Source organism: Molossus molossus, unplaced genomic scaffold (assembly GCF_014108415.1).
Source record: "Molossus molossus isolate mMolMol1 unplaced genomic scaffold, mMolMol1.p scaffold_m16_p_20, whole genome shotgun sequence".
Classification (NCBI taxonomy): Eukaryota; Metazoa; Chordata; class Mammalia; order Chiroptera; family Molossidae; genus Molossus; species Molossus molossus.
In genome coordinates this window covers 41,328,032-41,354,602 of record NW_023425356.1, presented here as the reverse complement: position 1 = coordinate 41,354,602, position 26,571 = coordinate 41,328,032, and the positions used below count along the sequence as shown (strand labels likewise).

Here is a 26,571-nt window from a genome sequence, read left to right as displayed (position 1 = left end):
AACAACCCAACCACCCAATCTTCGAGAATACTGCAAGAAGCAAGGGTAGCAGGGAAGGTCGTACCTCTTTGTTCTCGTAACTCTCCACAGCAAAATCATTTTTAACCACGATGTATCTCTCCTTCCATTTCTTTATATCTTCGGCAAACTGTGATAGTTCTGCTTCATACAAAACAGTTCCAGGATCCAGTGGCGGCTTGAAGGAGATGAATACAATTAATTATGACCCCGAAAGATAGCACACCATGCTTACCACTAGTCTGTCCATGACACTTCAAGGAATATTTCAAGAAACTGTCTTGTGCTGAGATCCTGGAGGAATGGTTGCTTCTTTCCCTCCCTCCACACTTCCCTTTCCTCCTCCTGATCAAATGCAAGTATTTGTCTTATTGATGTTTTTGAGGTTTTCACTTCCCTCCATTATGCTACAGAAACAGAAGCATATGGCAGAAGGGGTTACAGTAATAAGACAGTGCCTGGTGTACACGTGACACTCAATAAATCCTTGATAAACTGTGGAAGAGAGGGAGCGAGGCAGCTAAGTATACATTGTGGGCATCTACCCCAACACAGGAAATATGCCTCAGGATTAAGTCCTGAAAAACAGGAGAATTAACAGGCTGTTCCCCTATTCATCACACCTTCAGGCAGCCTCAAAAGTCAGGCTGGCCCTGGCCGGTTTGGCTCAGCGGTTAGAGCGTTGGCCTGTGGTCCAGAGAGACCCGGGTTCGGTTCCCGCTAAGGGCATGTACCTCGGTTGCGGTTTGTCCCCGGCCCTGGTTGGTTGTGCGGGTGGCAGCCACTAGATGTGTCCCTTTCATGTCGATGTTTCTCTCTCTCTCTCTCTCTCTCTCTCTCTCTCTCTCTCTCTCTTCCTCTTTCTCCCTCTATCTGAGCAAAAAATGGAAAAATGTCCTTGGGTGAGGGGAAAAAAAAAAAGTCAGGCTGGATGGTTTTCCCAGGCCCCAAAGCCCTGAGGGCCCAGGCTGTAAACACTGAGCCCATCCCTGTTCTCAAGGCGACCATGTTGGCTCTGGGATTAAAGAACAAACAGGCATAGGAAGAGAGCAGGCAAACAGCTCTGGTGGGGATGGGGAGTATATGTGTCTGTGTGTGTGTGTGTGTGTGTGTGTGTGTGAGAGAGAGAGGGAGAGGGAGAGGGAGAGGGAGAGGGAGAGGGAGAGGGAGAGGGAGAGGGAGAGGGAGAGGGAGAGGGAGAGGGAGAGGGAGAGGGAGAGGGAGAGGGAGAGGGAGAGAGAAGGGGTGTTGAGCAAAAAATAGAGAGAGAAAGAACTCATCCACCCAGACAACAGTGTGGTGATTGCAAGGGGATGGGGGGTGGGTGGAGGCAGAAGAGGTTCTATGGGGGATAAATGAAGATAGAAAACAAGAAAGGGGGAAAAAACAAGAACAAGCAGGTAAACCAGCACAGCTCGGTTCTGCCTCTTCTCAAAAGTCTGAGGATTTCTTATCAACTAGGGGGCATGTGTGCTGCAGGGCAGCCTCTGTCAGGTTCCTAGTGGGTCTCCCACGGGGCTGACCGTGGAAGGAATCATTCCCATCCTGCCTCGCGGTGCAATTGCTGTTTGATCTCAAAATATGGGAATGGACCTTCTGTCTTCTACATGAATTTACATCTATTTTCCCTTTATTAAAAAACCATAATGCCTTTGGAAGCACATCCCTCCACTTTCAAGCAAAATTTACAGGAACCACACAAAGAGGATAGATGGGCTCATCTTTTTCAGAATCGTCTGAGGAATGAAATAAGTTCCCTCCAAATCCCAAGGCTTAATATTCTGTTCTCATAAATAATGAGGCAGTCTTGCTTCATTAACAGGTAAGAGAGGAGCTCACTCTTCTCTCTAAATGAGACTGAAACCTTTATAGTTCTTATGGGCAGCATTTCTCGAAGCTGGGCCACTTACATCAATTGATATACTTGTTTAAAATGTGGCCTCGCCCTGGCCGGTTTGGCTCAGCGGTTGGAGCGTCGGCCTGTGGACCAGAGAGTCCCGGGTTCGGTTCCCGCTAGGGGCACATACAAAAATAAATAAATAAATAAATAAATAAATAAATAAATAAATAAATAAATAAGTAAGTAAGTAAGTAAGTAAGTAAAATAAAATGTGGCCTCAACCACCCAGCCAGTGTGTCTCAGTTGGTTGACAGTGTGTCTCAGTTGGTTGAGCAGCATCTCAAGCACCAAGAGGTCACCCACCCGTTCAATTCCTGGTCAGGGCACATACACGGGTTGTGGGCTTGGTCCCCATAGATGTGTAGGAGGCAGCCCATCAAAGTTTCTATCTCTTTCCCTCTCCCTTCCTCTCTCTCTAAAAAATCAATTTCAAAAATATTTAAAATAAATAAAAATAAAATGTGGCTTCACCCTAGAATTAATGTGTCAGAATCTCTGGGATTGTGAGCCAGAATTTGCCTGTTAAAAAGCTCCCTAAATTATGGAGGTGATAATCAGTTATCCCTACACATCCATGCTGCTAAATCTATTCCTCGTAACAGTATCTGACCCATTTAATACTCCCATCTTCTTGGAACGCCTTTTTTATTTGCCTTCTGGAACATTTCACGTTTCTGACATTTCTCCTACTCCACGGGCTATTTCTTCTCTGTCCATCTTGCGGGATCCTTCCTTTTCTGATCTCCAACTGTTGAAGGGGTCAGGGGCTGGTCATGAAACCTCTTTTCTCTATGTTCTCCTTTGATCATGCCCCACGGCTTTGCTACCAGTTATAACCTACGAAATCCCACATTTCTGTTCTCTAGCTTCAACCTCTCCACTGAGCTCCAGGTCAGAACAGCCCACAACCTACTCAGTGTAAATAAGTACATCTGAAACTTAAGATGCCCAAAGTGAACTCGTGTTTCCCATCCACTTCTGACTCTTCTATCCAAAAGGCAATTCCATCCACTGATTTGCTAGAAGCCAGGAACTCATCAGTGATTTCTCTCTTCTCCTATTATCTCTGACCCAACCCATCAGCAAGGTCTGTCAGCTCTGTCTCAAATACACCTTGGCTCGGGCCTTTCCTCATGGCTGCCACCATCTCCACCTAGTCCAACTCGCCCTTTCTCCTGGACTGCTACAGTGTCCTCCTTGCCAGTCCTCCACGTCCCCTTTTGTCCTTCCCCATAGTCTTCTTGCTGTAGAGAGGCCAGAAGGTCACTCTGTATTCAATACCTTTCAATAACTTCCAATAACACTTAAAAAAACACCCGACTGTAGTCTGTGGGTTTGAGGTGGCCTAGTCCCTACCTGTCACTCTGTAGTCATTTCTTGTCCCTGCTCCCTGGCTTATACTCCTCTCATCACACCAGGCTTCCTGAGACGCTTGCGACTGTAGCAGGATCTCTGGGCTTGCGGTACCACCTGGAAGAGTCTTCCCACAGATGTGCACACAGCCTATGCTTATTTCACTCCAGTTTCTGCTCAGCTGTCATCGCCACAGAGGGCTTCTCTGACCGTCTTCTCTAAACTGAGATCCCTGCTCTATTTTTCCTTTGTAGCACTTATCATCACCTGATATTCATTTATTTAGTTGTCTATTGTCTGTCTCCTACATTTGAATATTAATAGGAGGGCAGAGAATTTGTCTTGCTCCCCAGTTCTTGAAATAAAGCCTGGCACATAGTAGGTGACAGTAATTATTTGTTGAGGTCATGGATAATTATTATAAGGGAGCAAAGGAGAAATAATAAGTTAGGGGATTGGAAGAGAAAATCATATTTGATCAATGACCAAAATTAAAATGCCCATAGTACAAGGCACTAAAAGTATGACTTTTTAACATTGAACTTCACTACAGCAAGTCAAATTTCCTGATATCAAAGCATCAATGGGAGGAGAACATAATAAAATTGGATCGTGCTATTTTCTTAATATGAATTACACCATCAACACAAAAATCATATGTTCTAACTTCCAGGTAAATAGAATTTTTTGAGCATGAAATGACATAAGAACACCTTTTTCTTTTTCTCAAACTGCCATTCAAACTATTGTCTCTTTCAGATATATTATGAGTAAAGCTTTACTCAGTGGGAGAAATATGTAAGCCAAATGCCATGGATTACCTTGGTCTTCAAAAACTGTGACGTCAAATCTCTGTGTTGTTCTACCTCACTGCGCACGTGGTTGCAGAAAGCCACCGAGTACTGGCGAATGTAGAAGGGACTGAAGTTTTTGATGGCAGCCTCAGTTTTCCCTGGAAAAAACATGAAAATTAGAATTTAGAGATGTAGCACTCTCAGAATAGACACATATCTACATAATTCATAAACACTCCTCCACTCTCCCTAACACCACTGGTTCCCAGAACTGTATTAGTCCACATGCCCTGAGAACTTTCATACTTGTGGCACATGCTGTTATCTCTCCCTCCCCTTCTGGGATCATCCTGAGAGACTCTGTTGTCCCTAAGGGCCACCATCCAGTAAGCAATAGTTTTTTTCTTCATTTTACATCAACAACCCATTGCCATGGCCATGAACTCAACATTCTTCTAATCCTCTACAACCACCATTCTACCTTACCCTGTTGTCACTTCAGCTCTTCATTCCCCTTACGTCCATCAATCAACTCCTGCACAGCAAGAGCCCCAGGGCCCACCATTTCAGCTCTGCACACTCATCACCCCGTTTGTCTTCAGATCCCTGAAGCTCCACCTCTTGTCTTGCTGATCCACAGCTCTGGATAAAACATCAACAAACGACTTCTTCTAGTCCTGGCCCTATGTTTCTGGTTTAAATTTTGTGTGTGTGGTTCAAAGCATCATATAATTACTGTGAGGTACAGAGAAAAGCTTTACAAATCTAGAGACCTGAGTTCTGGTCCCGATTCAACTGAGATAGGAACCAGCTGTATGACCTCAGTCAAGTCACTCATTCTCTCTGGGTTCCAGTGCCCCTACCTCTAAAGGAAGGTGCCCATTCGTCCACACTGTTCTTGGAATCTACGTGACACTGAACTATAACCATGGAAGTACAGCTGCCTCACAATAGTGACCAACGACTGCAATACGGTCTCTTGGCACCAGAAGAAAATAAGGCTGAGAACCAACCATGAGGGGGCAGCTTGAGGACTCAAGATAGAGGGAGAGAGAGGGCCAGGCACTGAGAATATTGTTGAGCTTTTCCAACCTGTGCCTAGCTTTAGAGAGTAGGGTAGTTGCAAAGGAGAGGTGAAATAAGGGAGAAAGGGCAGAGGAGTTTTCTAAAGTAGATTCGAAATCTTCTGAACCTTTCAAGGACTTGCTACAGAGTGTAGAAATAAACACAGGTCCCATTGACTGTGCTTTAAAGCTATTAGTCCGTGGAATATTAGCTTGAGAAAAAAATAAACCTGATACAACATTCCAAAATCTTTTCAAATACTTTTAGGTGAATTTGGCATAATTTTTGTTTTCACATTTGATATTAGAGTCAACAGAGAAATATTAAAATATAGCATGCTGGCAAGATTTGTTTTGAGTTATTACACATGTAAAATTTTAACAATAAAAGTTCTAACCACATAGTGTGAGATACTCAATACAAGAACCTTGAATCCATGACTGTCAATTTCTAACCTATAGAATGACAGCCCCAAACACCCACAGTGTAGGAATATTCTCTTTATATGGAGAAGTCCACTTTAGCTCAAGTGTTTAGTTCTCATGATATGTAGGAGGTAAAGCAGACCTCTTGCTTATTCCCTCAATAAAATGACATTTCCTGGCCGTATTTATGGGCTTTAATAATTGTTACTTGTAAGGTGCTTTGAGACCCACTAATAATAGGTTCTGTGGAAATGCAAATGAAAGCTCCTATATTTTAAACCAAGCATGCTTTTGCTTGCTCTGTGAGTTTATGGTATTACTATTAATCAATATTTGCATAACACTTTAATACACTCAGACTTTATAACTAATTGGTTATTATTTTCACTAGCTTTTATATAGTGCGTAAGAAATAAAATTCAATATCCTTGTCTAATTTTCTTACATTGGAGTGGGGCATCTTTGAGAATTCCCACACTGAGAATGAGTCTTAACTCACTGACACATAAAAACAATTAACAAAATATGCCCTTTAGATCCAAGTAACCACTATTCTGTCTAACAGAAGAGCAGCCTGTTAATTTCTGATGCTGAACTTGGATTTAAATGAAAGGAGATGGACCTCATTTTACGATGAGCTCTACAAAGCCTTGAGAGCTGATTTCCTGCCACATCACCAAGCCTCCCTCAAGGATGCCTGGCTTCTGCTGAGGTGCTACAGTGCCGCCACTCCCTCCCAGTGCACAATAAAAATGCTTCTGGATTTTGAATAGTGCATATGGTACCATCAATGCGTCATCCACCAGGTAACACTTATAAACAAGAGATCATAGCTTCCTTGGGTAATTAACCTAATGACTGGTTCAAAATGTGCATTAAACAGCGAACAACATCACAAGTTTTAGGGGAAAGAGAGCCTATAGCAATTCCATAAATGTATCTAGATTTTAGATTAAATTACTCTACACCCGAATAAAGGAAAGTCTAATGTAGAGATCCTGACACTTTGAGGAAAAGCGTGAATCTGGCACAAAATGCCACTGTGGCTAGGACTCTGGAGTCAGACAGACATCTCATGTGGGTGGCTTCCTCTTTTATAAAAAGAAGACAAGAGGAACAATCTCATAGTGTTATTGTAATTACATGAAGTAGCGCAGTAAAGTGCTCAGCTCTGTAGTTGGCACACAGAAAGTGTTCAATAATCCAGAGCCATTTAGACCAACAGCAATGGTGATGATGGAGCACCCAAGCCAACTACCAGGGCAATGTCCTTAAGCTGACTCAGCAATCAAGGAGAAGCCAAAGGCGGGTCGTCTCCTGTAACTCATGAACTGGGACCATCTTGCCCAGCTGCACACAGAGCAGTGGTCCCACTCATTACAGGCTTGAACAAACATGACCTACATTTTCACAGATGTTTCAGGAACACTTTTAAATAAATTCTTGGCACATCGGAGGCCCTCCGTGCATCCCTGAATTAAAACCAACTAAATAAAACATTAGCATGAGTGAGCCGAAGCAAAAGCATGAGTTAGTAGCTGTGTTACATTGAGCCTCTCTCTCTGAGCCCCCATTTTCTTGCCTATAAAATGGGGATAATAAGATACCCATTTTCACAGGATTTTGTCTGTATTAAATGAGATGGTCTTCAGGTAAAAGAGTTCCGGGGGTAGTGCCTGACACTTTGGTTGCTCAATAAATTTTGACTATTATTACTGTTATTTAATATTCCACCGTGAACGCACGCACATAAAGTCAATCAGCACAAAGGGACCACACACAACTTCAGCTGAGACCAGTTTGTTTTCAGTTCTCAAGATTCTTGGGTATCGAACTGCCCTCATTCCCCTCCCCACTCTCCAATTTAGTATCCTATTCCCTTTCCTAAATTGTTTGTAAAACACAGTGCCAGGTCTTCCACTACAAGGAAGTTACTCAACAATATAAGGACTAGAATGGAAGGACTACTTCCACATTTTGTTATACCAGCATTTGGGGTGCATATTCCTCTAATCCTACTCAATTAGTGCCATCTGTGCTGGGCAATGTGTTGGCACAGTTTACTTCACCAGGCTGCTCATAACACCCTCAGGGTTATCATAACTAAAGCTAAGAGAAGCCTCTTCACAGCTCTGTCCCCAGCATTTAGCTTCAGTTCAACTTGGTAAAAGTAAGAAAAGTGTCTCTGGCCCTTTCCAAACCATTTCACGGAGGTTTGAAAATTCAGCACTGTTATTTTATTCCCTCTGCCTCACTTCCATATTTGGACACCAGATTTTGTCACTTTCATTTGCACAGGAGTTCCTGAAGCCATCCCCATTTCCCCAGCTCCCCGAGCCTTTAACCAAGTAATTGTCATCTTTTTAGCAACATTGTGAAAGTCTCTTCATCTGCCCTATGTCAGCATCCCAGCAGAGCCAAAAAAAACTTACTAGCTTTTAGCTCTAAAAGAGAAACAAAACATTCAAAACCAGAGTGGGAGGGGTGAGTGCCGTCGCTGTTCCCCAGATCCTGGGGGATTGTGGGAAATAAGCCACAGCGTGGTCTGTGTGGCAGAGGCAGGTTCTGGGAAGTGGACAGAGTGCGTCCAGGGCTGATGGAGCAGAACAGGAGAGGCTGAACCCAAGCTGGCCACCATGGTCCCACTGAAGAGAAAGTTGACATGAGTTAGCAAAGCCCAGAGGTTAGAGTGGGGAACAGTCTTTCAGGACCAAGTCTTGCCATTAACACTCCCACGGAAGTCTTCTGAAAGCCCTAAGAGGTACCCTCCAGTCGCAGGGGCATAATCCTCTGTGTCTGGCGAGTTTCGTTTGACACGTTGCTTCAAGACCACATCACTACCTTTGTAAAAAACCTTCAACAGTTCCCCAGTGCGACTCCCCAGAGTTGCTACTTAGCCTAGTAGCAAAGGCCCTGTGGTCTGGCCCCCACTGCCCTTATTTCCTACCTCTCCTACTCAAACTCTACCTCCTGTCCCCTGCAGGTGCCCATGTCTTCATGCCTTCATCTCCCACTAAATGCCCTGCCAGCAGATTTCAGAGCCTTCGAGCCCAGATGGCAATCCCAACCCAAGAAGCCTTCTTTGACTCTCCCCCAGCTGAAAAGTCTCACCTTCTTTCGCATTCTCCTGACACTGTGTACTACTCTGGCTCCAGCTGTTTAAATACAGCTTATTTCTCCACCAAAGGTATACAGTACTTATGTAACCAGCACATATTTGTTGGATGAACAAAAGAATGGCTGTGTAAATATTTAAGAGTAAAGCAAAGTACAATGCATGATAATCATGGAACCCACGTCAATACCTCGGCAAAGGAGAAAGGCACACTTCTCAGCTTGAACAGTTATCACAAATGTTCCCTCTTGAAGCTCACCTCATTTTTTCTTGGAAAAAAAAAAAAATCAGACTCTTACTGATTCATTCCTTTTAAGTTTTTAAATGAATTTTGTCCGTGAAATTCTATGTGGGAAATTACTTACTAACAAAAGTCTTTCTTTGTTTGTGTCTCTGGACCAGCTGGTAAACATGGGAATTATATAAGGGTCCAGGTAAAATTTACATGCAATCTAAAGAACCAAAAAAGTGCATGTTTTCTCATTCTAGAAGGTTCTTTGCTAACCTTCCAGTTCTGTAGTTCAACTCAAATCCAGTCTCTCGCATTAGTTTTTCTCCCTCGAAAAATTCCGTTTATAGTGGATTATTTCTTATTTCCCATTATTCCCAGTGTCAATGCAACTATGTGATATATAATAAAATCTTCCCTGAAATACACAGATTCTTTCCTGTTTCGCTTTTAGAAAAGTAGCTCATAAGTACAGGAAGATATAAAAATCTCAAACACTCTATTTTGGCTATATTTCCTTGTAACATGCTTTACAATTATTTTTAAATAGTTGAGATGATTATATGTTGTATCCAGTTTTGTTTACATAACATTTCATCATTGGATTTTTTTCTACAACACTAACATACTTCAGATGTTGCATTTTTATTGTTATTATGGAAGAGAAAAATACAATAAAAAAAAATAGGTCTATTTTAACAAAGTGGCTGTTTCCTGGGAACGAAGGCGAATCCACATAGGAGAGGGTCAGCGAGGGCTTTGGAACAGTTTCTTAACACCTGCTGAGGTTTCAGGTGAAGATTAATTGGCAGAAACAAGGGAAGGGACTCTAAAAATATTTTTAATAGTTAGCAAATAGAGTATACTATCCACTATTGTTGATTTTCCCTAGAGTTTCTCAGATCATAAAAGTTTGAAAGTCCTGATGAATGATAACATCAGCTTTAGTCTCAGGTTCCTAAGGACCATCACTTCGTACCTCAGGGTGGAAAATCCAGAAATCCCAATTCACAGCACAAGGGTGCAAAACTGTAATTACACAGAACAAGGCCCAAGGACTCGTTCTTTCTTCTAGTAAATGCCTTAGAGAACGGGGATAAATTGAAGTCTTCCCAATTGAACTAAATGCTATTTTTTTAAGCACATTTATTATTGGGGCTTGAGTGACTGGTGTTTGAACAGACTCTACTTAGGCAAAGTCAAAAATCCTTCCTGGGCACTATGGATGCCAGCAAGTCCCTGCGTCCTCCCCGACAGAAACTCCACTTCGAGCTAAAAATAAGAGACCTATAAACCAACTTACACTCTCTGTGATTTACTTCGAATATTAATCCACAGAAGAGAAGCACACACACACTTATGATCCCAAAGCTTATATTAAGTGTATCAAAGCCATTCCAGGACCCTCTCCAGATGCAGAAAGCATCTGGATGGAAAGCAGACGCTTAGGAACAAACAATAGAACTGCCTGCTGGTTTCCACAACCCGCCCAGAGAGATCCAAGTCTCTGAGCTAGGCTTGCAGCGTGCTGGACCGCGGACTGTCAGAGACCCTCAGTTTTTCCCAACCCCTGTTCTAAAAGCTGCCCAGCACCTTTATTTCGCCACAAAGCCGAAGGGCATTCAATAAACCCACATTCACTTACAGAGGCTACAACAGTTCCAGTGGCGGAGGCAGAAGTAAAAACACCCTTCTGCAGCCCTGGCCCGTTTGGCTCAGTGGTTAAAGCACCGACCTGCAGACCGGGGAGTCCCAGGTTCGATTCCCCCTAACGGCACGTACCTTGGTTGCAGTTTGTCCCCGGACTCCTTTGGGGTTGTGTGGGTGGCAACCAGTTGATGTGTCTCTCTCACATGGATGTTTCTCTCTCTCTCTCTCTCTCTCTCTCTCTCTCTCTCTCTCTCTCTCTCTCTCTCTTTCTTCCTCTCTCCCTCCTGCTCTATCTGAAGATAAATGCGAAAAAATATCCTTCCTTGAGGATAAAAAAAAAAAAAAAAAGCACTCTTCTACAGATGACCACAGCCACTGAAATAAATGAAGGATCCCATCCTCCACCTCATAGTTAGAAGAACAATAGCTTCACAGATTAATGTAAGTAAAAGAAATGGGAGGAGACATTAAAAAATGAAAAATATACTACTATTTTATGTTATGGCTCCCTTTATCTTATTCTATGAAAAAAAAAAAACTTCACCTCAACAAAAGGAAGACAAATAATCCAGTTATAAATGGGCAAAGGACCTAAATAGACACCTCTTGGCCACATACAGGTGGCCAAGAGACACATGAAAAAATGCTAAGTGTCACCAATTATCAGAGAGATGCAAATTAAAACGACAATGAGGTATCACCTCACACCTGTCAGAATGGCCGCCATCAACAAATCATCAAACAAAAAGTGTTGGCGAGGGTGTGGAGAAAAGGGGACTCTAATTCACTGCTGGTGGGAATGCAGACTGGTGCAGCCACTATGGAAAACAATATGGTTTTACCTCAAAAAATTAAAAATTGAACTGCCATTTGATCCAGTGATCCCACTCCTAGGAATTTATCCTAAGAAGCCTATAACACCAATCAGAAAGAATATATGTACGCCCATGTTCATAGCAGCACTATTTACAACTGCTAAGATCTGGAAACAGCCCGAGTGTCCATCAATAGATAAATGGATAAAAAAGCTGTGGTACATATACACAATGGAGTACTATGCAGCTGTAAGAAAGAAAGATCTCCTATCCTTGAGATGACATGGAGGGTCCTGGAGAGTATTATGCTAAACGAAATAAGCCAAGCAGAGAAAGACAAATATCACATGATCTCACTTATTTGTGGGATATAATGAACAAAATAAGGTGATGAACAAAACAGATCCAGACACATAGAAGTAGGGTTCAGACTGACAAACCTCAGAAGAGGGGATCAGGGGGAGAAGAGAGATAAACCAAAGAACTTATATGTATAACCAGTGAACATAGACAACAATGCTGGGGTGGGGATACAGAGGAGGGTGTCAATGGGGGGGAAAAAAGAAACATCTGTAATAAAAAATACATTTCTAAAAATTGCACCAAAAAAAAAAACCCAAAAACTTTTCTATGGTCAGCTATTCCAGAGAATAGCTTTCTAGAACCCAAAGACCTTAACTCTGGTCTCCTCTTTTTTGAGGGAAACCTATAGTATTGTTGGAAAAATAGATACACCCACACTTTCATACACACATCTTTCTTTAGCCATAACTAGGTGGAAGCTAACTTGAAACTTTCTTCCATTTCATTTGGAAAAAGTGCTTGGAAATGTTCACGATTATTTTGCCATTAACTCACAGCATGCATCTGATTTTCGTATGACACAGTTGATGAGAATAAATGTTTATCTGCCACTTCTCTAAGCTGTTAATGTCCCCCAAGGAAGCTGAAGATTGGCTGTCTTTTTCTTTACAGAAACAAGAGGGAAGAGTGTGAAAAAGAAAAACCAATCAATCTCACAGTGTTACGTTTGCCGCAAGCATCACAAGAACTCTGAATTCCGGAGGAATAGGAATATTTCTGCCCGTTAGACAACCTTTCTGGGTCTTAAAGGAAAATAGAAAACTAAAATTCAGAAGCTGAAATAATGAGATTCCCTGTGCTCTTTTTGAGTCTAAGTATAGTTATTAAATTATTTCTGCACATGTTTTATCAGAGGTTCTCAGATTATTCCAAAATCCTGAAAATATTCTTTGCTTGGAGACTCCAACCATGCAAATGAATACAACAGGCACATTAAAAGAACTCAGGCCAGTCTTAAAATAAACCAGGAAACAAGCCTAGGAATTTTACTCAGTTGTTCTTCTTCCAAACCGGTAGGTTCTGTTGTCTCCTCCAGGTTTCTCTTTTATTATATTCCTAACTATTGCCTTTCTTTTTCTTCATTCCACTTTCCACTTTTCTTCTCTCCACACAGAAGTCTATTTGTCTGTAATGCTTTCTATTACGGTTTCTACTTCTCTCTCAAATATTATACCATTAATGTTAAAAAAAAAAAAAAAAAAGCATTTGTAGAGAACTGTTTGGGGCCCAGATATGCTTATGTTGTGTTAGTCTGAGGACACAAATAACAATAAGAAGTGGACTTGGCTAGGAAAATGCAAGGTGGCATTGCTAGGCTTGGGGTAGGGGTGGCACGGGGCAGCCCAGGAAAAAGATCATAAACTAGTCAACATTTCTGCAGGCCAAGTGACTTTTTGAAAATATTTAGAAGACAGATAAGGTAGTCATTAGTGAGAATCATCTTAACAGGCTCTCATTTATCCTCTCAAGAACGTAAGAACTGCTCTAATGATTCTGGCTCCTGTCCTCTTGATTCGGTAAGGCACTGCATGCTCTCAATACCATGTTTTCTTGATAACAACCCAAATATCTCCAATAAGAAAGTCTGGCCTAGCACAGTCCAAAATACAGCTCATCATATAGTCAAATTTTGCCCTTTTGACAATCTAAGGATTGCCAATCAATGGATCAATTAATCACTACATTTAAAGATTCTTGAGTAATGTACATTAGTGAAAAATTGTCCAAAAGCTGTGTGATGCTCTAAAAACAAAGAGTGCAAGAGAGAGAGTGAGACACCCCACCACCACCAATAGCACTACTTAGATAGTCCCAAGTTCTTTAAAATTACCCCCTTTTTTCTATGGAAATTGCTCTTCTATAAAGTGAGTTCACATGGCACTTAATAAACGTGCTGGATTAGCTCTGCTAGGAGTCCAAGCCTCACAAGTGCGATTCATTTACTCTAAACCAGTCATTACACGCACCAAGGAAGTAGAACTGTAAGTAGCTGGGAATACCTTCCACAATACCCTTAAGAAAGCAGCTTGAGTTCATCCGGATGATAGCACAGACATGCCAATGTCAATCATATTCCAACTTCCATATATTGGTGAAAAGACCAAAGATTACAGACTTCTAGAGCTGGATGGGATTATAATGCTTATTTCTATCCTCCTCCTATTTTCAGATCAAGAAATTAATTGGCCCCTGGTCACAAAACAAGCTAGTAATGAAATATTTATTTAAAAAAACAAAACACTATCAATGCGTTCAACAGTTTTTCTCCGTACTAATATTACATTGACTTTTTATGGAGGAATCCAAGCACCTCTTTTTATTTTTATTTTTTTTGTTTTTTTTTAATCCTCACCCGAGGACATTTTTCCATTTTTTGTTCAGGTAGAGTGGGAGGGAGAGAGAGGAACAGAGAGAGAGAGAAACATCGATGTGAAAGGAATACATCGAGTGGCTGCCACCCGCACGACCGACCAGGGCCGGGGACAAACTGCAACCGAGGTACATGCCCTTAGCGGGAACCGAACCCGGGTCTCTCAGGACCGCAGGCCGACGCTCCAACTGCTGAGCCAAACCGGCCAGGGCCAAGCACCTCTTTTTATATGCAGATACAATCAATTGAATACATTATTGAGTCCCAGCACAAGTATCAATTTATTTAATGCATATTAAACTACTAGATCAATAAGTTAAAAGCAATGCTCATGTCTACTGTGTCAATGTAATGAGTTCTCAATTTATCAGTAGAATCAGCATGTCATTTCAGAATACTCTCTGCACACACAAGGGCTCTGTATTTAAAATATGTCATTTAGTGATTTATGAAGGACAGTAAAAATTTGGCTCAGATTCATCCCAATTGGCAGAAGCTGCCAGCAAGAAGGCAGAGACCCAGCAAAGCTCTGGGCACAAGGGAAGCCCCTTAATCTCCTTCATGTGTTCCAATTAAGTGGCATCACCGTCTCAATTAAAGCAGCAGTCTTTGCTGGCTAACAGAAGGCTCCCTGGGAAAGGCACTAAGTAGATTTTCTTATCTACTGATTAAGAATCTGTTTTTGTACCAAATTAAGGTTAAAAGGTACTGGTAGAGAACAGCCCAGTCACCCACATGATGTGTGAAATACTTTTAACATAGTTTCTCTGGATTCTTCTCTTTATCTCAGTTTACACAAGTCAATGTTGAATTATAGACCACTAATAGCAAGGGTTTTGTATATGTCTGTGTTTTCTTTAATTATGAACTATTTCAAACATACAGAACAATAAAGGGAATAACACACATTTCTACCATCCAGCTAAATAAAACCTTAATATTATGCCATAGCTTTTTTTTTAAACAAAACACTGTAAATACATGTGTGCCCCCCCCCTCTTCCCCCACATCACTAATAGGCTGCACTAAGTTCAAAGAGATGTTGATTCCTGTTAAGTCCTTTTAGACCCTTATAACATATGTATGTATTCATACATAATTAGTAGCATTGTTATGCATATTTTCAAACTTGACTCTGTCTTTCTGTAACTTGCTTGTGTTACCCATATTATGATAGATAGGTAGGTAGGTAGGTAGATATCTCATATATGGGATATTTATTCTAGTTTATTTATTTAAACTGCTATCTATACCTCTAACATATACTGCTTGTTGATAGCCCTCACATATGTGTTCTCTCTTTTTACTCTTATAATCAATGCTGATGTGAACATATATGGTACATAAGTGGGAGAGTTTTTCTAGAGTGTGTGTCTAGAATACTGAAGCAAAGAGTGGGCCTCTTTACCAAGTTGGCACTTGGTATTGCCAAATTCTCTCCAAAGTAGCTGTGAAATTGACATGCCACCAGGAGGGCTTGAAGGTTTCCTCCTCCCACATCCTTAGAAACCCTAGGTATTGGTCTACTTACACATTTTTGTCTATTTTGATGGGTTAAAAAAAAAAATTATGCCTTCATTTACATTTATCAGATTACTAGTGAGTTAAGCATCTTTTCATATATTTATTGGCCATTCAGATTTCTTATTCTGTGAGCTCATAGCCTTTCCCTATATGTCTTCTTCTTACTGACGTGTAAACATTGTTTATCAATTTTAGATATGAGCCCTTCTCAGGTACAAACAGTACAGTTGTCTTTTCCCAACCCATGGCTTGTCTTTTCCCTTTGATTATTGTGTTGAACAAAGTTTTAAAGGTTAGTGGGATCCAGTTTAAGAATCCTATCCTCTCTGGTTTATGTTTTTAGTGTCTGGCTTAGGAATTCTCTTCCTTACTATTTTCTTCATAAAGATGTTCTCTGATATTTTCTTTGAAAAGTGCTTTAGCATTAAGGCTTTTTTATAACCTGAAATTATTTTTTGTATAGAATATGATTTAAGAAGAAATACTTCACGCCCTGGCCGGTTTGGCTCAGCGGTTAGAGCTTTGGCCTGCGGTCTGGAGTGACCAGGGTTCGGTTCCCGCTAAGGGCATGTACCTCGATTGCAGTTTGTCCCCGGCCCTGGTTGGGTCGTGTGGGTGGCAACCACTCGATGTGTCCCTTTCACATCGATGTTTCTCTCTCACTCTCTCCCTCCCACTCTATCTGAACAAAATATTGAAAAATGTCCTCGGGTGAGGATAAAAACAAAAGAATAAATACTTTTCCACACAGATAACTAATTATTCCAGAACTATTATTGAATAGTCCACATTTCTCCCAAAACGTATAGCCACTTCTGATATAGCTCAAGTTTCCATATTTGAACGGGCTGTTTTTTAGCTCTCTGGTGTCTGTTTCATTTGTCTATTGTCTACCCCTGTACCATTAATACCAAATTGTCTTCATTATTACAATGTTATGTTAATTTCAGGTATCTGGAGAGTAAAGTCTTCCCACTTGATTCTTCGAATTTTCTCTTTTTTTTAATTTTTTTTAATCCTTGCCCGAGGACATTTTTCCATTTTCTGTTCAGAAAGAGTGGGAAGGAAAGAGAGGAAGAGAGAGAGAGAAACATCAACGTGAAAGGGACACATCAAGTGGCTGCCACCCGCACGACCCAACCAGGGCCGGGGACAAACTGCAACCAAGGTACATGCCCTTAGCGGGAACTGAACCCGGGTCTCTCTGGACCACAGGCTGACGCTCTAACCGCTGAGCCAAACCGGCCAGGGAAATTCTTCGAATTTTCTTATACATTCTTCAGCCAAAGCTCTTCCACTTCAATCGAGGGTGAATTATGTCAGGTTCCATAGAAGACCAATGTTGGGATTCTGGGTGGAATAACCATTAACTTGTGATTGTTACGAGGCTGACAGCTCTATTACTCTTCCGATCTAAAGCTTCTGCTAGCCCGTTCAGCACGTGTGTGCAAACTGGAAGGTACACTGCTCGGGGCAGATGCAGCTACATGAATGGAGACTAGCACAGGCTAGATTTCGGCCTCTGCTGGCCCCTCCCTGGTTAGGAGACCTGCGCTGTGAATACCCTGACGGATTACAGACAGAGGCCCTGCTCCCACTCATTAGCATGGCAGACCTGCAGTCACGCGAGGCTTCCTTAGTGTTCCTCAGTAACATTTTGACTTTTTTATTCTCAAAGATTTTTGTATATCTTCGTTAGCTTTATTCCTAAATCACAATTTCATATGGATTTTTCTTGCTCATGTGAATGGAACATTTTTTCATTTACATTTTCTAATTGGTTATTACGAGCTCTTAACTTTTACATGTTGTGTTATATTCAGGAACTTTTTAAAATGTGCTAAATTAACTTTACCTTTAAATTATCTTGGACATTCTATGTACTGAATCATGTCTTCTGCAACACATTTTTAAAATTCTCATTCACACTTCACACACAATTTACACTCTAGAGTTCATTAAATCCCACCAGGAAGCCACATTTTAATTCCCTGTAGAGATTAAATCAAATGGGTTATTTTAGTTTAGAAAATGTTTTTATGTTCCTGTTCAACAGATCTGAAAAATACACGAATAGATTAAATTGGTTCTATTTGCCATGTTTTGCCCCCAATTATAATTAAATTTTAAAAAGACGTTTCATTAAGAGTTCATTAAATTAATATAGTTTCACTTTGAATCCTTGTCCATTTTATCAAAAGTCTTCATTTTAAAAACAATTTTTGTAGCCACTACAATGTATTATTTTTTAAATTAAGAGATCCACAAAAAATTTTTGTATTAAAAGCACTTCCCATGGAAATACATAGGTACTATAGAAATACTACATTATACAGCGTGTTCCCCAAATTGTCCTTCCTTAATAGAAAAACATGATATTGGGGGCAGAGGAATAGATGGAAACAATCTGAAAGGCAGTGTGACTTACAAAAAAGAGGCAGACAGAGTATGGAAATCTCATGGTGCTGACTCCCAAGCAGGCTAAAGAGTAATCAGAATTTACACATGTAATTGCCTTCCCAACTCAATCCAACAAATAATTAGATCCTTTGATGTTTAAGTAAGAGTCCCTGAGGTCAAGGAGCATACGGCCTAGAAAGGAGAAATAAGACAGACATCCAAGTCATTGTACTCAAATGTCTATGACATGGGAGACTATGAGAAGCATTAAAAGAAAAGTATTATCCTAAGTGAAACAAGCCAAGCAGAAAAAGACAAATACCACATGATCTCACTTATTTATGGAATATAATGAACATAACAGTCTGAGGAATAGGGTAGACCCAGAAACATGGAAGTAGGGTACAGACTGACAACCCTCAGAAGAGGGAGGGAGTGGGGGGAGGGAAGAGATAAACCACAGAATTTGTATGCATGTATGCATAACCAATGGACACGGACAACAAAGCCGGGGGCGGGGCGGGGGGGGAGGGTGGTAGTGGGGAGGAAGGTGTCAATGGGGTAAAAAAGGAGAAACTTCTGTAACAAAAATAAAATTAAAAATTAAAAATTAAAAAAAATAATAATAATAAAAGAAAAACAAAAAACATGGTTTCACCCTGGCCGGTTTGGCTCAGCAGTTAGAACATCGGCCTGCGGTCCAGAGAGACCTGGGTTCAGTTCCCGCTAGGAGCACATACCTCGGTTGCAGTTTGTCCCCGGCCCTGGGGTTGTGTGGGTGGCAGTTACTCATGTATCTCTTTCACGTCAATGTTTCTCTCCCTCTCTCTCTCTCTCTCTCTCTCTCTCTCTCTCTCTCCCCCCCTCCCACTCTACCTGAACAAAAAAGTGGAAGAATGTTCTCAGGCGAGGATAAAACAACAACAACATGGTTTCTGGCTTGATCAAGGAAGGGTATTTGACTGGACCCTTTAAGAATGTTGAGGGTTTAGGTGAGTGGCATGAAGACAGTGAGATTATCAGCTGCGAGCTTTGCTCCCTTAGACATCAGGTGGAGTTGTGGAACCCTGCTGTTGTTGCTCAGCTGGACAACCAGCAAAAATGAGATCTTTGAGCCCGGTGTGACCCAGGGAAGGGACCCCTCCTCTGGGATGAGGTTTAAAAAAAAAATCCCCCAGGACGCGTCGTTTGGTTTTGGACACAGTGACAGAGCTAGTTAGGTCCATCCATTGGGCGGAAAGCCTTTGTCAGGGGCCCGGCCAAGAACAAGGTCCGCGAGATTCCCGATGGTGTCCACGACTTTCAAGCGGAGCCGCAGCGACCGGTTCCACAGCACCCGGTGCTGTGGCTGTTGCCATGTCCGCACCGGGACGATCATCTTGGGGACCTGGTACATGGTGGTAAACCTGTTGATGGCAATTTCGCTGACTGTGGAGGTAACTCATCCAAACTCAGTGCCATCTGTCAACATTCAGTATGAAGTCACTGGCAATTACTATTCATCTGAGAGGATGGCAGACAATGCCTGTGTTCTTTTTGCCGTCTCTGTTCTTATGTTTATAATCAGTTCAGCGCTGGTGTATGGAGCAATTTCTTATCAAGTGGGTTGGCTCATTCCATTCTTCTGTTACCGGCTTTTTGACTTCGTCCTCAGTTGCCTGGTTGCTATCAGTTCTCTCACTTATTTGCCAAGAATCAAAGAATATCTGGATCAATGACCTGATCTTCCCTATAAACATGGCCTCCTGGCATTGGACTCCAGCTGCCTCCTGTTCGTTGTTCTTGTGTTCTTCATCTTTTTCATCGTCTCTAAGGCTTATCTAATCAACTGTGTTTGGAACTGCTATAAATACATCAACAACAGAAACACACCAGAGATTGCTGTGTACCCTGCCTTTGAAGCACCTCCACAGTATGTTCTGCCAACCTATGAAATGGCCGTGAAGATGCCCGGAAAAGAGCCGCCACCGCCTTACATACCTGCCCGAAGACATTCTGCCTTTGTCAGTAACCCTGACACCACCAGCTTTGGTCTTGTTTGTTTTACAGAATGCTGCACTACAGGGCTCTTCAGACTTGTTGATACAAACTACTTTTTCCTTTGTTTAAACATTTATTTTCGAACACTAACAAGCTTTTGAACATCTATTATAAGTCAGCTTTTTTGTTTGTTAAATCTATTACATTTTAGTAGTCTTTGAAGACAATCTAGGTGAAGCAAGAGCAAAGTGCCATTGTTTGCCTTTTATGGGGGGCGGGGGCGGGAAGGGCTATTCTCTACACATTTTCTTTTTTAACTTTGCACTTTCTTTAGATAATAGTTTGCATTTTGGTTATGTGCTGCCCTGGATACTTTCAGGAGGAATGACTAAAATATTCAGGGTGAGCGAGTTAGCTCTAAGATCTGAAGTTTTCAGCTATGAAAACAGGACAAATATATAACATTTTAACATGACTGGAAGATGATGGTTGTATGTTTCTGATTTGTATGTTTCCATTTTGTGATAAGATGCTTTAATAAATTTCTTCAAGTTTACTGTCTTCATTTGTAAGAAATCTATTACCCTTTTTTTGTAGTTAAAGCCTAACATTTTCCATTATAATAAACTCAGACTGCCATGGTTTTTGATACTTTGAGATTATAATGCTAGATTTTTTTATTAGAATGCATTTCTTTAAAAAAAAAAAAAAAAAAAAAATCCCAACCACTGACAAAATGGAAACATTTGGAGTACACCAAAGACTGTCTAGATATGAGAAGAGAAACTGTTATACTAAGTTGCAAAAGGGAAACATTTAAGAAGCAGATTCTCTCTTGGATCAGGTGAACATCCTATTGTTGACTGACTGTGGATCAGAGGGGGATTGCTCCCATGGATCAAGTTTGATTTGTGCAGTCAGATTAGTGGCTGTCATTTGTCTGCATTGCCCCCACTATGGTACCATTTGAGGTTTACACCAAGCACTCTCAGAGGGGCCATTTGGTTTTAAGGTTAACACCCCAAAAGGGGGGAATCTGTGTTTTCACACACATCTGAAGAAGGCTGGTTCAGTCTCAACACAGAACAATTTCTCAAGTCTTTCCCTGGGACAGATCTACACCCTGTCCAAGCTGGACTTTCTGTGGCAAAAGGTAATTATGTCAGAGAGGTGTAAGTCCAAATGCCCATTAAGTTGATCTCACCACTTATTACCTATATGACCTTAGGCAAGTTACTTGATCTCTAGGACAGTGCTGTTTAGTAGAAATTTCTGTCTGATGAAGACATGCTACACCTGCTCTGTGGAGTATGGCTACTGAAATGTGGTTAGGGTGACTGAGAAACTGAATTAACATTTTGACATTCAGTGACAGACAGATTCAGTTAACTTAAATTTTAATTGCCACATGTGGTTAAGGGCTATCTTGCTAAATAGTGCAGCTCTAGAAAACGTTCATGTCTTCATCTTAAAATGGGGATCAAAATCCCTGTCTCAGTGTTTTCCTTCATCTTACTGGTCAAAATTCTCCCAGGCTGCCTGATTAAAAAAAAAAAAAAAAAAAAAATCCATTCCCTATATCAGACCCACTGAGTCCAAATGTACCGACAGACTAGAAATCCTGTATTTTCAATATGTTGTTCCGGTTGAGTCTTATGATATTTAAGGTATTTAATAGCATTGTAGTGAAGAATGGGTTCTGATATTTGTATTGACAAGATGCCTAGCACAGTACACACCCCAGAGAAAGAAGGCACGTGCTCTGCAGAAGTCAGTTTGTTGTGCTAACAGATGTGTTTACTAGTATCTAAAGTACTGAAGGGGGTCAGAAAAGGCCACTCCAAAACTTTCACATGTGGATTATTTTGAGCTGAAGGCAATTAAGAAGCATCAAATGCAGAAAGAGCTCCTTGCTCTCCTCCCACTGCCTAAAAGCAGGATACACATTTTCCTCTGTGAAAGTGCTCCCCTCCCCTCTCCCGTACCAGGAGGAAGACCGCCACCATTACTGCTGGGGACATAAAGTTGGCACCCAGATGGGTCTGTACAAACAAATATTATTAAATAACCCTTAACTTCAAGTAGTTTCCCCATATATTTACCTTCCCGTGATTTACTGCCCCTAGAAGCCAAAATCCCTTTTCCTTTGTCTTGTCATTTCTCCACAAATTTATCACCTTTTGTTAAGATGGTATATCAGTCCCAAATTCTAACCACTCCTTTGAGATACTTACCACTCCCAAATGTACGTGTGTTGTATACTCTTTTATTTTCTCCTGTTATTTTATCTTTTATCAGTTTAAATCACAAGCCCCATCCACTGACTTAAAGAGAGTAGAGGAAAGTCTTATTTTCCTCTCCTACAGTATCCAATTCAAAGGTCTCTGATGTATGGTAAGATAGTCTAGTTTTAAAACTTCTGGGTGTCAGAGTGTTCAGAAGGCTGAGGGCACTTTACAGTTTTCCTTTGTTCTGTTGTAATGAGAAGAAATAGAACAATGTAAGGTATAAATCTGATGTCGGGTAGCTTGAAGGCAGGATGATCTCAACTCTATTGGGTGAGGTATAACCTATTGGAAATCTGGTGAAGGAACTTGGAAGTCTGGGAGGAAATAGAAAACAATTTACGTAACTACGCCATCAAGGTAATTTGAAAAACAGAAGTAAAAGAAAGAGAGAGGAAGGTAGAAAGAAAAAATGTTGCACAGTGAAGGATTTGTTAATGTCAAAGTTGTTTACTTTATGGACTAGAGAAAGAAACACCTCCGTGGGATTAAAAAATGGCTTTTTGACAAATGGCCTGCATTGCAGTCCATTCCTGAATTTGCTGTTTCAAGGAACATATTGTATAACCACCACAGGGAATTCTAAAATTTCAGTATAGTTCCAGAAGTCCATGAACATCCCCATTTTGTGGATGTGGAAGCCATCTGTTCATCTACTTTCCTGGAGAGAATATAATGAGATTTTTTCAGAGTACTTGAAACTCTCCACCAAAGACACAAACATTAAAAGAAAGGTTGTTACTGGTAGGTAGAAGCAGAAACCTCATAAGCTAAAGATATATACAAATTTTATGGCTTCTGTGGGCTCTTCTCATCAAGAAAACTGACCTGGAATATTACAGATACCATTGGGTCTGCTTTGTAGAAGAAGTCTCAAAATTGAGGAATAAAAAGATTCATGATGGGAAGAAGAAAGCTATAACAAGGTACATAAATTATATACCAGTAAAGTTAAAAGAAGCTTGAGCTGGGAACTTTACAAGTTTACATTTCAAATTTCACTTTATTTCATTGTGACATGTAAATTATAATGTTTGGCTAACTTCAAATTTTGACTTTTATTGTACTACTATAGCAGATGGAATATAACTTAGCTATGTGCAAGCATGTGAAATATTCACTAATTTTTTATCCCCTTCGAATAATTGATTCTGTTAAGAAAACCAATTAAATTATATATAACTTGGCCAAAATTTTAAAATGAGAGTTTTTTTTTCTGAGATAAGATTGAAAGTTGTTTGTTCCATTTAATATAACAAATATACTTTATATTTATAATAGTAGAACAAAAATCAATACTTTTATTAAATGAATGAACTATGAATGAATGAACTAGGTATGTATGAAATACTACTCCTTGCCTACAACAATCTCTCATTCATATTCATATTCTCCCTCTCCTTCCATTTAAACTTGTACCTCTGTAATTCTTTATAAAACTTTATTTAAAAATTCTTCTGTTTCTTACATACTGTGATTTATTTCCCTTTCATTAGACAACCAGAGACTTCAAATAAATAATTTGTCAAAAAGATTTGTCCTAAAGCAGTATGTTTAGCTACGTGGTGATTTAGTATGAGAAGAATTGCAACAACAAAAAATCAGTCATCTTAAGCATTTGGATAACTGGTACAAACTGGACTGTCCTGACCTGTTGATGAAGCAGGGTCACCAGCTCCCAGCATCCTGGGGCTCCAGGGGAGGAGCTCACAGAGGGAGCATTTTATCCCTTTTCTCCAAATCAGATCTGAAGTTACTCTTCCTTTGGGAGCAAATCATCACAACCGCACATTTACCATGAAAGCCATGAGGTGAACATTTAGATAAGACTGCTAATGGGGCACAAAAATACTTGGTTGAGTGCATCCAAGAATCTAGCTGAAATAGTCTGAATATTAGAAATTTGCTACTTTTAGAAAAACCAAACCGACCAAAATGTACGCTGGAAACAATTTTAAAAGAGAGACTCTTAAGAAGAAAAGAAGTGAACCACCTTGTCATCTGTTTTGCTATTTTCCAGATGGGTCTCTGTGGTGCTTTAGACTTGTCTATATTTGGGTAGTGGCAACAGGTGAGGAATAAAAAGCAGCTGCATTGTAACTCCCTCGGGGAGGGGGAAATTCTGTAAACATCCTAGGTAAATACACAATGCCTTCTGTGAGTCACAAGCTCTTTAATAATCTCTAGATAAACAAATAAAGAAAACAAATACTAAACAATAACCAAAAAACAATGTTTAACCATACATACTCAAAAATATCTCCAGATTGAGGGAGCTTCCTTTAGGAGGAAAAAAAAATCAAAAGTCTTGTCTCATTCAGTTACCCCAGTCTAGAAAGAAAAATATATTTGTGTGTATGTGGATGTATGTATATATATCTTAGTTGTCATGGTTTTAAATAAGACCTGCCAACCAAGGCCGGGGAAATGAATGACAGGAAGTGAGGCACACTTTAAAGAGGAAGTGGTTTTGCATTAGCAACTGGAGGAGAAATACACATCTGGGATTATTTAAAATTTGGTAGTTTGACTTTAGGTATCTTAATTGTTATGAAATTTGGTAGTTTATCTGACACTTTGAAATTTTAGTATAGAAGTTGAAACAAATAATTTCATTCCGTCACAAAGAAATGTATTTTCTGATTTAATTATATATAACAAAGTATAAGAAAATGGTAAGACCAGGAAAGTATGATATATTTTAAATTGAGTGCTAGCATTAAAAATATATTTGTGAATAGGAATATGTAAAAATGCAAGTCATAAAAGTAAGCAACAACAACCAAAAAGTGAACATAAACTTTTACAGAAAGATCAATCACAAAAAAGTAAAAGAAATAAAACCAGCTGGGCAGAGAAAAAAGACTGGAAGGAATAAAACTAAAGCAATAATAGCGATTATCACTGAGTAACAGGCCCATGGAAATTTTTTTCCTTCTATTTTTATAATGGCTATGCTTTGTAGACATTTTTTTTTTCTTTTTTGATTTTTAGAGAGAGAGGAATGGAGAGGGAGAGAGAGATAGAAACATCGATGAGAGAGAACATCAATTGGTTGCCTCCTGCATGCCCCCCACTGGGAATCGGGCCCACAACCCGAGCATGTGCCCTGACCAGGAATCAAACCAGTGACCTCTTGGTGCATGGGTCCACTCTCAACCACTGAGCCACACCAGCCTGGCTAGACATTTTATTTTAAAATGTGCATAAAGACCCACAAAACTTTATCTAGAGAAACAGTAAAGAAAAAGGAATAATCTGCTTAGTTAAGGTCTGAAAACCTACTTAGCAATCCCAAATAAAAACATTACGTATTTTGCCCTGGCTGGTTTGGTCAATGGTTAGAGTGTTGGCCCGTGGAACAGAAAGGCCCAGGTTTGGTTCTCACTAGGGGCACGTACCTCGGTTTCAGTTTGTCCCTGGCTCAGTTGGGGTCATGTGGGTGGTAACCAGTCAATGTGTCTCTCTCACGTCAATGTTTCTCTCTCTCTCTTCCTCCCTTTCTCCCTCCCATTACAATAGTCAATTGTAACCTCTCAAACAGCATCAATTCGCCATCATTTTCATGAATATTTATACAGTTGAAATAAGCAATTGATTTAGCTAAACTATGATCCTGTGCTCTAGTTATTTTAAGTATGTAATCTCAATTTTAAAGAACCAGTAATTATATAATAATAGCAATTTTGGCCTGTTTCTTTTCTCATTTTTTGCTTCTATATTACAATTTTGACACATGATTTCTTTCACAATATATCATTCCATTGTGTAAATGTACCACAGCTATTTTATACACTCGTCTACTGATGGACACTTGGGCTATGTCCAGATCTTAGCTATTGTGAATTAGCGCTGTTATGAACATAGGGGTTCTTTCTGATTGGTGTTTCAGGCTTCTTAGGGTATATTCCTAAGAGTGGGATCACTGGATCAAATGGCAGTTTCATTTTTTATTTTTTGAAGAAACACCATATTGTTTTCCATAGTGGCTGCACCAGTCTGCATTCCCACCAGCAGTGTACTAGAGTCCCCTTTTCTCCACACCCTCACCAACACTTGTTGTTTGATGATTTGTTGATGGCCGCCATTCTGACAGGTGTGAGGTGATACCTCATTGTTGTTTTAATTTGCACCTCTCTGATGATTAGTGACATTGAGCAGTTTTTCATGTTTCTTGGCCATTAATATGTCCTGTTTGGAGAGGTGTCTATTCAGGTCCTTTGCTCATTTTTAATTGGATTGTTTCTTTTCCTTTTGATGAATTGTATGAGTACTTTATATATT

The 26,571-nt window shown here is 40.3% G+C and overlaps 2 protein-coding genes across 2 annotated transcripts in view; one reads left to right on the top strand and one right to left on the bottom strand.

Moving 5' to 3' along the window:
- Positions 1 to 26,571, bottom strand: part of NIBAN1 (niban apoptosis regulator 1) — a 128,449-nt gene that overhangs the window by 72,091 nt on the left and 29,787 nt on the right. Inside the window, exons 2-3 of the mRNA XM_036272151.1 lie at positions 4,093 to 4,223; positions 65 to 196 (exon numbers count right to left, since the gene is read on the bottom strand). Of these exons, the coding sequence (XP_036128044.1) occupies positions 65 to 196; positions 4,093 to 4,223 (263 nt within the window). The remainder of the gene's footprint in view (positions 1 to 64; positions 197 to 4,092; positions 4,224 to 26,571) is intronic.
- LOC118637606 (lysosomal-associated transmembrane protein 4A-like) lies at positions 19,284 to 20,163 on the top strand. The gene is given in 1 exon segment (XM_036273171.1): positions 19,284 to 20,163. A coding segment is annotated over 1 exon segment (855 nt). The 5' UTR covers positions 19,284 to 19,308.